Source organism: Balaenoptera physalus (assembly GCF_965194825.1).
Source record: "Balaenoptera physalus genome assembly, chromosome: 7".
In the NCBI taxonomy this organism is placed as follows: domain Eukaryota; kingdom Metazoa; phylum Chordata; class Mammalia; order Artiodactyla; family Balaenopteridae; genus Balaenoptera; species Balaenoptera physalus.
Genome location: NC_138886.1, coordinates 56,229,740 through 56,243,030, shown reverse-complemented (window position 1 = coordinate 56,243,030; position 13,291 = coordinate 56,229,740). Strand labels below are relative to the sequence as shown.

Genomic DNA, 13,291 nt, shown 5'->3' with positions numbered 1-13,291 from the left:
GATACAGGATCTCTGCAGTATATTATTGTAGCATCATGGAATTTTAGAAAACAAAGAGACATTACTGACACTTTCCTGATCAGATGAATCTGACTATAATTTGGTAGGTCATTTAGCTCTTGATCTTAAACCTGTAAAGGTATCGTTTGTGAGTTCTCTGTAGCACAGACTCACCTGCAACAGTCCTGTTAGAGTTCGTGTAGGTCAAGAGGCTGCGTCTTCAAAAATCAGAATAGCAGTTTGTTAGTTATTAGCCATATTTCAACTTAAAAAGAAATCAAATGATCCCAGAACACACACTTGAAAGATCTCCCTCAGAAAATAATACTGTAGATTTATTATTACTGGCACAGATAGTATCATCCATTACAATGTTTATTGACAAAGCTTTTCCCATTTTTTTTTTTTTAATTTATGTATGTATATATGTATGTATGGCTGTGTTGGGTCTTCGTTTCTGTGCGAGGGCTTTCTCTAGTTGTGGCAAGCGGGGGCCACTCTTCATAGCGGTGCGGGGGCCACTCTTCATCGCGGTGCGCGGGCCTCTCACTATCGCGGCCTCTCGTTGCCGAGCACAGGCTCCAGACGCGCAGGCTCAGTAATTGTGGCTCACGGGCCGAGTTGCTCCGCGGCATGTGGGATCTTCCCAGACCAGGGCTCGAACCCGCGTCCCCTGCATTGGCAGGCAGATTCTCAACCACTGCGCCACCAGGGAAGCCCAAGCTTTTCCCATTTTAATATTTCTCATCATTTCCTCAATCAGTATTGCTAGTTGCCCTATAAAGAATTTAACACTCAGCTTAATAGTAGAGATGATGTACACTGTTTCTATAGCATTCTGAAGCAGAACATTACATGTCCACATCAAATTCAACAAAAAGTGTGAGGGAAATCATTTCAGCATCTCTCAGGGGCCTCGCTAGCTCTCACGGAGAGTAAGGTGGTGGTGACTGTTCCGTGGAGAGTTTATCATAGGCAGGTGGAGCGTTGGGAACCTGTGAGGGTGAGAAAGGAGAGCATGGGCTTGGCAGCAGTGCATGTGGTTCTGGAAGAGGGATTAAGTCAAAATAGTTAGCGTGATGTTTATACTTTTGCTCTGGATTGAAACTTGTTTAACTGTCCACAGCTAATTTCCACCCAATGAGGTAATCGTTATTAGGTTACACAAGTATATATGTTGAAACATTGTTGGGGGAAACAACGGCAGAGAAAAAAGGGCTAAGTGGCTTCCCAAAAATTTCAGAAACTTATTTATACCTGGCTTATCCTTGTCAGTAGATGCCCCAAACCCTAACTAATGAATTCTTGAATCCTGTTAAACAGACACCGATCGCACTTCATCTTTACCACAAGCATAAATCCCTATAGTCGTGTCTAAAGTCCATTGCTACTATCAACAGAGCACAAATGTGTCAGGCCTTCATTTAATGCTCACAACAGCCCTGGGAGTATTTTCAAGGTTTTCATGTTACAGGTCGGGAAACTGAGGCACGAGGAGGTTAAGTCACTTGCCGAAGATCACACAACTGGTAAGTCATGGAGTAACTTGGCTCTGGAGTCAGTGCTCTCAAAAACTATGATGTACTACATCTATACCAGCACTGTCCAATAGAAATAGAGTGCACCACATATGTGACTTTAAAATTTCTAGTAGCTACAGTTTAAAAAATTAAGAGAAACAGGTAAAATTGATCTCACTAATATATTTTATTTAACCCCACCTACCAAAATATTATCACTTCGACATGTAGTCAATATAAAAATCATTAATTAATTATACTCTTTTCCTCATACTATGTTTTTGAAATCTGGTATGTATTCCAGCACATCTTAATTCAAACAACTCTGTTTCAAGTGTTCAATAGCCACATGTGACTAGTGGCTACCCTACTGGACAGTGCAACTCCATACAATTAATAGTAGGTACTTTTTTTTCTCCGTTAGATAATATCTGTGTTCAGGACAAAGGCAATTATACTAAAAACATAAGACAAAAGAATATTGTATCCAGAACCAAATTCTTCCTTCAGATCTTACATGTAGGGGTCTCATTATTGACCCTGGAAAATCTGGGTATGAGAGGACACAACTTAAGAAAATCTCTATGATTCCCTTGTTTTTAATCTTACTATTTATTTTTTATTATGGTAAAATATACATAACAAAAATTTACCATTTTAACCACTTTTTAAAGTCAGTAGCATTAAGCACATTCACATTGCCCTTGCTTTCTAAATGGGAATAATTTTATTCATTTAAGTTAAAAGCAGCCATACACAAAAACACCAAGATGCAGGATCTCAACCTACCACAGGTTCACAATTGTTCTCTTGAAAAGGCAGTTTGGTGTCCTGGTGACCAAGCCCCTCACGTGAACATCTTCCTGTTAAGGTACTTTGAGTACCAGCATGAATGCTTTTGTCCTGAAATGTGAATTCATGAAGGTAAGTGGGTGAGGAAAAAATAATTGAGTCCATTAAAGAAAAGAGGAAGAAGCCAAAGTTTTAAGAATGGGTCTTAATCTTGGTTCTGCCACTTATTCGCTGTGTATCCTCAGGCTAGTCACCTTATCTCTCTGAATTCCAGTGTTTTCATCTGTAATATGAAGATAATATTGCCTACATCTCAGAATTGTTGTGGGAATTAACTAAAGGTGAAGCACCTAGTACAGTGCCTGACACCCACTAGTTAGTCAACGAATATTTTTGAAGGGAAGGAAAAAAAGAGTGAATCTAAAAAATGGCTCTCAGAGAATGGTTACAAGTGGAATAGATCAGAGCTAGTGAAGCAGGAGCTGGTATCACAGTAAGGACAAGCATATGAGCAACTCGATAGCAGGGACACTGTCTATTTCTGCCTTCCCCATAATGACAGCAAAATATCTGAAACAGTACGAATGCCTGTGTTGTGATAGAAATGCTGTGGCTGTAGCACTGAGCTTCCAAGTCACATCACAACAATGATGGCAAGTCAGTCAAAGGCTGTCCTGCACCTTGAGTTATTGGGGGAGGGGTGGGTAAAACTGAGTTCGGTGGTTTGCATAGGTTTAGGGGGTAATGCTCTCCATCCCTAGAATAGAATGTCAACCGTTTATGCAAGGCAGAGACACATACCAAAATGGGGACTGCAGGAGCGGTCCACCCTAGTGAGGGGGAGTATTTCATTACTGACATTGTTTAAAATTGCTGGCACATTGTGATTATAAAAAGCAGACTAACTTTTAGTTGCTTTTACTGTTAAATTCTCCACAGCAGTGGTTCTCAAACTTTAGAATGCATCAGCGTCACCTGGAGGGTTTCTTAAACACAGATTGCTGGGCTCACACCCAGAATTTCTTACATGGTATGTCTAGGGTGAAGGCCCACGAATTTGTGTTTCTAGCAAGTTCCCTGGGTGATGCTGACCCTGCTGGTCCAGGGCCACACAGAGAACCGCTGCTCTCCAGACGATGCAACTTCTTATCGCCTGTGCCTGGGGTGACTCAGCTATGCTCAGACACTTAGAGGGAGGAGGAGGTCAAGTGGGGACCATAGGAAAGGAGGGAGTGTATATCCCATCTAAAGGGACAAACCACTGCATAGCTGCCAGTTTCTGCCAGATCTTTTGATTTTTTTAAAAACAAGAAACTAGAAATTAAGATTTTTATGTAAACTGTTACTTTTAAATGCTCACACCTAATTCATTTTTTTAAGATACAGACCCGAACATATGTGAACCCAATCTACCAGTAGGGCATGAGCAGCTCTCTGTGGTCCTGGCTGAGGGCGGCTGGAAGAGGGAGGCTGTGCAGGTGTTCAGTGCCTCTGCAGGCTTGTCTGCAGACCATGGCTGATTATTGGGGTTACTGGGTTGGAAGAGAAGGGCATCAAGGCAGGTCTCCCAGGGAGGAGAAGTGTTTGGAACATCAACTGGATGAGGCCACACATGGTTGGAGGTGATACCTACACAGTGTGCAGACTGTAAAGAAGTAATTTTCCTAAACTCTAGTCTGAAATCATTATTGACACTACCCCTTGGAAGGATATAAGCACAAGAACCCCAATTTTGACATGAGGGCCCAGGGAGGTTCTGCTCCCCTCCACCATTCCCAGCAATGTATCTCAGGTAAGGTGTTTAATGCATTCTCTCCCTTTACCTCAATTATTGCTTTTATTCTTTTTTTTTTTTTTTTTTTTAATCCTCACCTGCCATAGGAGAGGAGCGTGGGCCACTTCCCCAGTTCACTGCCAATTCTCTGTATTTGCATCAAACTTCAGTGTGTGTGTTAAAACATAGGTTCCCGGGTCCCACCACCAGAGATGGTCCCAGAATCTGCATTTTAGCAAGAACCCTAGGTGATTCAAGTGCAAAGGCCCCTGACCATACATTGAGAGACATGACACCTCAAGACATGAGTGTAAACTGAGCTATCAGCAGAGCCTTTAAATTCTTCCCCAAGAATCAAAAGTATTATGTCCTAAACTTCCCAAGTGAAAGAGTAAAACTGATAAATATGAAAGCCAACTTCCACTCCCTTACAAATCATTTTCCTCTGAGACACATTGCTGCAAAAAGCAGTCTTTCCTTTCAGAAGATGTTTTTCAGATCTAAGGGGAATTGTTAGCCAAAGGGGAAATTTTAGGAGACCTTAATTCCAACCAACATTTCTACCATTCTGTGGTCAGTGTAAGTGGGAGAATAAACATATTTCAAAGCCTAATGAAGGTTGCTACAGGTGGAGTGATTCAGGTACCCAAAACTTGCGTTTATCATCACTTATGTTCTTCTGCTTTATAATGAAAATAGAATCACCGAAGAGAGACAGGGAGATTATTATGTAATTAAATGCAGTACTTAATGCACTATTTTACATAATTTTGCCTAAACTTCTTAGACTGCTGGTCCCCAACCTGGCTTTTCAGGAGATATGAAAGTCTCAAAACAAGATTTTAATATTAATTTAAAAAATAAATGACAGCATTTTTAAACATTAGGGAACAAGGGAATTTAAACACAGTTCTATCTCATAAAAATTCCAAAAACTCTGCAAATCACTGGTCTAGACCTGGAGGAATGGAGGGTGGCAGGTTGAACTTGAACTACACCAGGCAAAATGCTCAGTGTCTGAGTCCACAACACTAAGACTGTTACTCTTCAATTGAACACATTTAAGATGAGAGTGTTGAAGCAGAAAGGAAAAAAAACAAAACAAAACACATTGCCTTTTTGTCCGGGTAGCATCAAGCTAGCAATCGTGGACAGTTAGGAAATGGGTACCAACATACTGAGTTTGTAGAGTTTTTACTCCTTGAAAGACTAAATCATTTTTCTTTTACTATGCAGACATAGGGCTTCCCTGGTGGCACAGTGGTTAAGAGTCCACCTACCAATGCAGGGGACACAGGTTCGAGCCCTGGTCCGGGAAGATCCCACATGCCACGGAGCAACTAAGCCCGTGCACCACAACTACTGAGCCTGCGCTCTAGAGCCCGCGAGCCACAACTACTGAGCCCACAAGCCACAACTACTGAAGCCCACGCTCCTAGAGCCTGTGCTCGGCAACAAGAGAGGCCACCGCAATGAGAAGCCCGCGCACCGCAACGAAGAGTAGCCCCCGCTCGCAGCAACTAGAGAAAGCCCACGTGCAGCAACGAAGCCCCAACGCAGCCAAAAGTAAATAAAGAAAATAAATAAATTTATTTATTAAAAAAAACTTTTTAATATGCAAACATAGAATGAAATTTTTTAAATTATAGAAGAAAACATATTAAATAAAAACTGATACACATCATGTTATATCATCTGTGTCTAGGTGTGTAATAGAGTAAATGAGGCTCAGAGAACTGAAAATCTAAGACTACCAAGCAAGTCAATGGCAGACAATGAGACCAACTCCTTATGCCGTACGATTGGGTGACTACTGTGTGCCAGGCACCGTGCTAGGCACTGGAGGTACAAAGATGAATAAGAAATATTCTCTGTCCCAGCTCATAAATGGGAGGAAGAGAAGGGGTGAAGAAGCAAAAAGTAAATAACAAATTACAAGGCAATGTCATAACCCAGTGCTAGAGGTACACATAGAGTGTGTGGCAGAGAGCAAAGAGTTTTATCCCTAACCTCCTAACCCAAGGCTTTGCTACAGAACTTGGTCTGGAGTCTTATTCAGGCTCAGAAACTTCTCCTTCCCATAAATGTCACCACACTGGAGGGCTGCTGCTTGGTGGCTGTATCCCCCCAAGCTCACCCTGTCTTTCATGGTTGGTATCTGGGACACTATGGCAAGATGGGCATTAGGGAAAGGGACACATGGGACTGCCCAGGCTTCCCGGCAACGAGAAGAATTTGAAGCTACAGCTCTCACCTTTCCTTTCTCCTCCTCAGACTGCCGCAGGCTCCAACCCTCCACCCAGGCCAGTCCTCCCCTCCATCACAGAACCTCTTTCTCTGCATGAAGTGCTTGCTGAATGAGGACTGGAACTTTCCAACATCTTTTGTAAATATCAATTTTTTTTCCATTACTTATCAACCTCAGAAGCTTTCAGATCTGCAATAACAAGGCAGAGAGGGAGAGAGAGAAAAAGAAAGAGAGAGAGCAAGTTGCAGCTCTCCTTCCATCCCATTTCTCACTGTGGAGAATGCTTAAGTTCCAAAGTGCTACCTGGCTTTGAAGCAAGGTTTCTGAAACCTGTCGTCTTTATAGTTTAGAGACTCTGTTGATGTTTCTCATACCTGGAAGATCCTGCTACCCCAAGGCTGGACTGTGTCGTTTGTTAACTTCCTGCTCGTATGGGTAAAGGAGCAAAAATCCTATTAAAACCACATTGGCCATCAGTGGAGGAAGGAATCTGTTAAAAACCTGGTGGTCTTTTGTGCTGCTGAGGGGTGGATGGTTTCCTCACTGCACTGATGGCTGGACGGGTCCTGGGTATGATGGGTTGCTTGCTAACAGAGTTAGAAGAACTTGGAATTCCCAGGCAACCTGGGAGGAAAGGGGTGAAGAGGCAAGGTGAGAGGAGAGGGCCTCTAAGTGGAGTAACAGAGCCAGTGGGAATCCCCAGAAGGACTGGTAAGATCTGGAGTGTCTCAAATGCTGCTGTTCACTGTGCAAGAGAACCATGAACCCTTCCCCTGTGCCCCACAAACCATTAGTGCTCAGCTACACGCACAGATAGGCACTCGAGTTTCCTGTGAGTGGAACCAAAAAGAGGGGCCAAGTTCCTGACTGGTGTTCACACGTGGGCAGAGGCAAAGGAAGAGTTACAAGAAGTACAATGTAGAGAAAGACTCATTGGAACTAGGAATCAGAGATAGAGATGATCATGAGAATGTCACCCCACTCCCCAGAAATTCAGAGAAAGAAGGAGAAAGGAGGTCCTTGATCTGGAGGGACCCAGCAGTGGGAACTTTACCACCTTCAAGCTTCTGTATCCACTTCGTCTTCTACAGTACCAGCAGCTGATGAGCAGTAAAATTCCCAGGATCACTATCAGGATGCCAATCCCTGCAGCCCTGGCCCGAGAGATAGACAAATACATCTTGGTACAGAAACCTTGTTCCAGATTATAATGAAATGTGCATCAATGTGTTCTCTTCACAGGGGCTTTGCAGTCAGAGCAGTCCCCAAGGAGTGTCCCACCCCACGCCACACCAAGCACCCACCAGGCCTCCAGCACTCGTACCCAGGGACGGGACCATCTCTGGAATCCTCTCAGGTGTGTGCCCACAGCAGCAGTGCCAACTGGCCTGGGCCCCAGCACCAAAGTTCCAGGAGCAACAGGTGCAGTAGTAACTGACCCTTATGTGGACAACATATTTATTGAGACTGAATTATCTTTTCTTTTCATTAGGGCTAGTTTAAAACATTTTCCCCAACTATCAGTCTACAAAAAAGAAGCGGAAAGGAACATTGACTTAATGTCTGCTGTAAGCTGGGCACCATGATAACCATTCTACATGCATTAGATTATTGAATTCTCACAACACCCCTGCCAAGCACTGGGGCAAGCACCCCACTATAGGCCCACAACAATCCACTGGGATAGGTAGGATATTCATTTCACATCTGACATCCTCAAGATTTTAGGCTGGTAAAATGCCCAAGGTTGTACAACCGGAGAGCGGCAGAACCAGCATTCCCAGCGACTGGCCCGAGGTACCCAGCCAGTGCCTTTCCTGCTGCATCGCCCTTTCCTGAAATGAAGCTGTCACGGGGACCTTCAGTGGGCTCTCATGACTGGAGCCAGCTGATTCAACTCCCAGCATGCCTGTGCTCTAATTCCACCCCCCAGGTCTGTGGTCACCCCCTTGGACATCTTGACACACATAGAGCTCTGTTCCAGCTCTTTTATTTTTTTTTTCAATTTATTTATTTTTGGCTGCGTCAGGTCTTCATTTTGGTGCGCGGGCTTCTCACTGCGGTGGCTTCTCTTGTTGCGGAGCACGGGCTCTAGGCATGCGGGCTTCAGTAGTCGTGGCTCGTGGGCTCTAGAGCGCAGCCTCAGTAGTTGTGGCGCATGGGCTTAGTTGCTCCACGGCATGTGGGATCTTCCTGGACCAGGGCTCGAACCCGTGTCCCCTGCACTGGCAGGCGGACTCTTAACCACTGCGCTACCAGGGAAGCCTTCTGTTCCAGCTCTTCAACACACAGTTACATTGCACTCACACACGCCTAGTGAGAGCCGAGAACACTGGGATGTGCCAGACACACCACAAGAACCCACTGCCCAGCCAGGCAGGGCTCCTCAGATGTCACCCAGATACCTTCTGCAGTGGAGTTGCCTGAGATGCATGTTAAAGTGCAGATCCTGGGCCCCCCGCCCCCAGACCTACTGAGACAGCCTCTTGGGTAGCAGTGCCTAGGAAGCTGCATTTTCACAAGCTCTATAGGCGGCTTATGCCCCCTCAACTGAGAACCTCTCTTGACGGTGGTTTCACAGAGTCTGTTGAGTCATCATACAAGAGCTGAAAGATATCCTACCTAATACCACGTGCAAGAGTATATTTTTGCTTTTGGGACATTTTTTCAGAAGATCTCCCCACCTCCACTCCCAGTTGACCATGCAGGGATGTTAGAGAATCCCACTAGGGTCTTCTGAGGAAATGCTCCAGCCTGAACTCCTCCTCGGTGCCTTTGATGGGTTCTTCATGTCTCTTGCCCCTGCTAGGTCATTCTGGTAAAGCTATTCAACAGTTCTTTCCCGAGAGAGCAGGTTTGCAGGAAGTTCTGAGCAGACCACTTAAGAGATGGTCCACATAAAAACCAGGTTCCTCGTTTGTCCTGTTGGAGTCTCCACTCGGGGTGGGGGGGCCCTCCCACTACCCCCCACATTGCCCACTCTCATCCATGCAGAGTGTGTCCTACAGCCTGTGTTCCCATCACAGCACATACACTTGCCGAAATTACTCCCATGCCTAACTCTCCCACTAGGCTGTAAGATTTTTTTCAAAGGCAAGAATAGCATCTTGGGCTGGTATACAATGCTTAGCACTTAGAAATGTCTAATCATGTAAATACTTATTTTAAATTAATTCATAATACGAAACACCTTTCTTTAGGATAAAGTATTGATGCAAAGGTTATGACCCTCTTCACCTTGGAGTCAGTCAGCAGGTGGAGTCACACACATCTACCCTTCATCCTCACTTGCCCTTTGGCAACTTGCCTTTGTTCTGTCTGCAAACCACATCCGGGAGCCTGAGTGGAGTAGACAGGCAAGGCTTGAGGAAAGAGGCATCTTGCTCCCAGACAGATGTTTTTCAGCCTGGGAACCTACAATGAATGCCTCATAGCCAAGAATGCAGACAAAAATGGCAAGATCCAGCTTTTTACCTTTCCTACCTCCTTGCCTCTTTGGCCTCAGAGAAGCTTGAGGTCCCTTGTAGGACCACAGGGTCTCCTCACCTCATTGCCAGGGTATTTACTTTCTGGAGAAATAGACACTAGAGAGTTTTACAGACAGGCATGTGCTGGGGGAAGCCAGCAGGCTCTGTCAGCAAAAGGCAAACTGGAAACCCCACTGGGTCTGGTTTTGAACTTACTCTTCAGCTGTGACGTAGGAGTGGCCGTGCCCCTTCTTGCGGGAACCATAGATGTAGTGAGCCTCTTCTCTTGGCATCTTGTGGGGTCAGGCCTCGGGTCACCTAACATCAGGGGCACACAGGTGTCACTTCACGCATCCAGCATGTTCTTACATCTCATAAACACCCACAAAGACATTCTCACTAGGTGACCAGGAATGACAGCTGAACCCTCTGGTTTCTCCCTGTGAGAGGATTTGCACCTCCTTTCACTAATATCAAGTGGAAATTGCTCAGGTTCAAAGAAGGAACCACAAACAAAAGGAAAAAACTTTCAAACTGAGTTATAATTTGGGGGAAAAAAATGTGACCTTTAATTTGACTCTATACCATAAACTTGTAGAGAAACAAACAAGAAGCATTTTTATTCATTCCTTACTTTCCCTGGCCCAAGACTGTGGTTAATAAGAGGAGTTATTTCTCTCCAAAGGTATTATTTTATATCGCTCATTGGACAAATACAAGGCTATGATGACATAATGTGTGTGTGCCTAGCACAGCATCCTCCAAGCCCATTTTCCAACAAAGGAAACTGCCCCAAAATACAAAATTTTAAACTATGATACAAACAAATAGAAAAAAAGCTCATGAACTTCAGTGGTCATGAGTAGAGTGTGCTTGCTAAAAATCAACAATGGTTTCTCTTCTCTCCTTGCTAGTGTGTTTTTTTCTTTCCTCTTATTGTTCTCATGAATCCCAAAGGTCTGGTCCCCATAGAGTTATATTAATGATCCTGTTTAAAACAGCTGAAGAGAAGTGGGAGAGAGGAGCAGAGAGTTTACCCCATGAACCCGTTCCTTGGGGCATTTCATGTGTAATTTTCCCTTCCCAGTTGTAAAGAAGAAATCACACTTGAACTCACTGATCATCTCAGGTGAATAATGTAGGGGTGAACTCTGTGTTCAAAATGATAGACACAAAACTTAATTAATTTTGCATTAAGCTGTTTTTGTAAATCTATACCTCCAGCTTTGAGCCTTGGCAAGCAGTGTGGGCTCATCAAATGCACCGCATCCCACCTGAGCCAAGAAAAGTGCTCCTTCAAGGGACCAGACACAGCTGCTCACGAGCGAGCTGCAGCCTGAACAACTGCTTCTCCTGCTTCTCTGCTCTGCTTCCTGGCAGCCTAGAGGGAGGACCTAGGAGGAGACTCTGTGAACCTTCAGAAGTCGGAGAATTATAAATGTTGAGGAGGAATTCTGCCGACAGCCAGGAGTCATGGAGGCTGGAGGATCACACCAGAATCTCCAAACCCTGTTCTGTTCTGAAAGAATGGGTGAGATGGCAATGCCCTTACCTGCCAGGATGGGATCCACTCCGTCTGCTGGCTGGCCCTGTGTGTGAAGATTGCTTCTCTGGCTCTTAATCTTTTTAATTTTTTTTTCCTGGTCTTGAGTCCCATGTTAGTCACGAGTTTGGATTTCTGATGGAGTCATTTGTGATTGCTTAATTGGCGTGAAAGAAACCGATTTCATTCCTCTCCTCAAAAAGTCACAGCTCACTATGGCCTCTGTTTTCCCCAATCCCAGGGTTTCATCTTAGGGAAGCCATTAATTTTAAATGCCAATCCCTTCTCTGTAGGGTTGCCAGATAAAATATAGGATTCCTAGTTACATTTGAATTTCAGATAAATAATGAATAATTTTTTAGTATAACTGTGTCCGGGCAATATTTTTTAGTGTAAGTATGTCCCACTTATTGCATGGGATGTATTTTTACTAAAAAAAAAATTATTTGTTATTTATCTGAAATTCAAATATAACTGGGCACCCTATACCTTCCCTCATCTCTACCTCAAAGGATTGGTGAGACTTTGGGCTCAGACCTGGAGGTCATCTAGGACCATGACCTCCTGATCAAGAAGAGGAAATAGAGGATCCCTAAATCTTCCTGAGCTGAGCTCCCAGATTTTTTGTGATGCCCTCAGAGATGACTGTGCCCTGGGAAGTGTGGGTTTCTTGCATTTGCAAGGAGCAGACAAAATTTCCTCTTTGAAGGTAGTATATGACCTACCCAGAATTTAATTAAAACCAGGGCTGATTCAACCTGACATCATAGCCTACTCCAAGAGTCAAATGGATACAGCCCAGAAGCATTTCAGTGGGAGAGAATTATCTTTGCTCACCAGCTCTCTGTAACCATTGTGGAAAAGCAAAAACCAAACAAAACACCCACCAGAATAAAGGAATGTGAGCGTTCTCACCAGCTGAGGACTTAGATTAAATGACCACTACAGTCCCCTTCCCCATAACATCCAAGAGCCCCACTCCTTCCTGATCCTCTAGCTTTCCAGTTTCCACTGGACTGCTCTGTGTGAGGGCATTATCAACCTACTGGATAATCATCAGTGGAAATGGCAAGGGAGAAATAAAACAGGGTGGGGGAGGTTGATGCTTATTAGGTAAGATCCTTATCCTCTTCTTTCTGAAAAGGAGAGAAAATGCAAACAGATCTGAATGACAAGAAGGAGTCCGTCATATGAAGATGTGGGGAGAGCATTTCAAACAGAGAGAAGAACCGGTGCAAAGGCCCTGCAGCAGAGTAATGGGGCATGACTTGGTCTGGATCCCCAGAACTGAGGCTGACTCAGGAGATCTTGTAAGAAAATCAGGAAGGATACAAGTCTTTGGTGTTGAGGGATTTGGGGAGAGTAACTTCAACCTGAACCTCAGGGTTACACCTGATAACTCCCAGGAAGGCCTGGTGGTGAGTGCTAGTCTAGAAAGAAGGATGCAGTTCTGATCCAAGAGGCCAAAGGTTTGTGCTAAGCTGGACTCTACTAACTAACATGGCCCCCTGGATGACTGGCAGCAGGACCAGAGAGGAGGGAGGCATTGACCTGGATCTCAGGACAAGGGGAAGCTCCCAGGTCTCGCTTAAGTCCCCTGGTGATGTGAGCTAATTCCAGGGCCCTGAGTGTGCCTGGACACTCTTCCAGGGTGGAAACCACAAGGCAGCTGGCATCGCCTCCCCCAGAGGGGGCTACAGGACTAGGCCCAGCAAACTGGGGACACTGTGACCGGTCTGGGCACTTCCTTTCCAGCTAATCTGCTTTTTGGAGCTCAGCGAGGGAGCCCTGATCAGCTCTTACAAGGGCATCTCTTTAGGTCATTGAGTGGTTTGCAGCCTCTGAGGTGCCCAGTCCTGTTAGGGTGAATCACCCAGGATGAGCTGGGGTGGCTTTTTTCAAATAACAGTTCCCAGGGAACCTCATCCTGAAAACCCTACACATCCT

The 13,291-nt window shown here is 44.8% G+C and overlaps 1 protein-coding gene across 1 annotated transcript; it reads right to left on the bottom strand.

Moving 5' to 3' along the window:
- Positions 1-300: 300 nt before the first annotated feature.
- On the bottom strand, positions 301-12,882 carry MLANA (melan-A). The gene is made up of 5 exons (XM_082470692.1): positions 11,354-12,882; positions 10,018-10,119; positions 7,392-7,488; positions 2,310-2,423; positions 301-995 (listed from the first exon to the last, which is right to left on the bottom strand). Exons 2-5 carry the CDS (start codon positions 10,092-10,094, stop codon positions 927-929), a joined length of 357 nt encoding a protein of 118 aa, XP_082326818.1. The 5' UTR covers positions 10,095-10,119; positions 11,354-12,882; the 3' UTR covers positions 301-926.
- Positions 12,883-13,291: the final 409 nt, after the last annotated feature.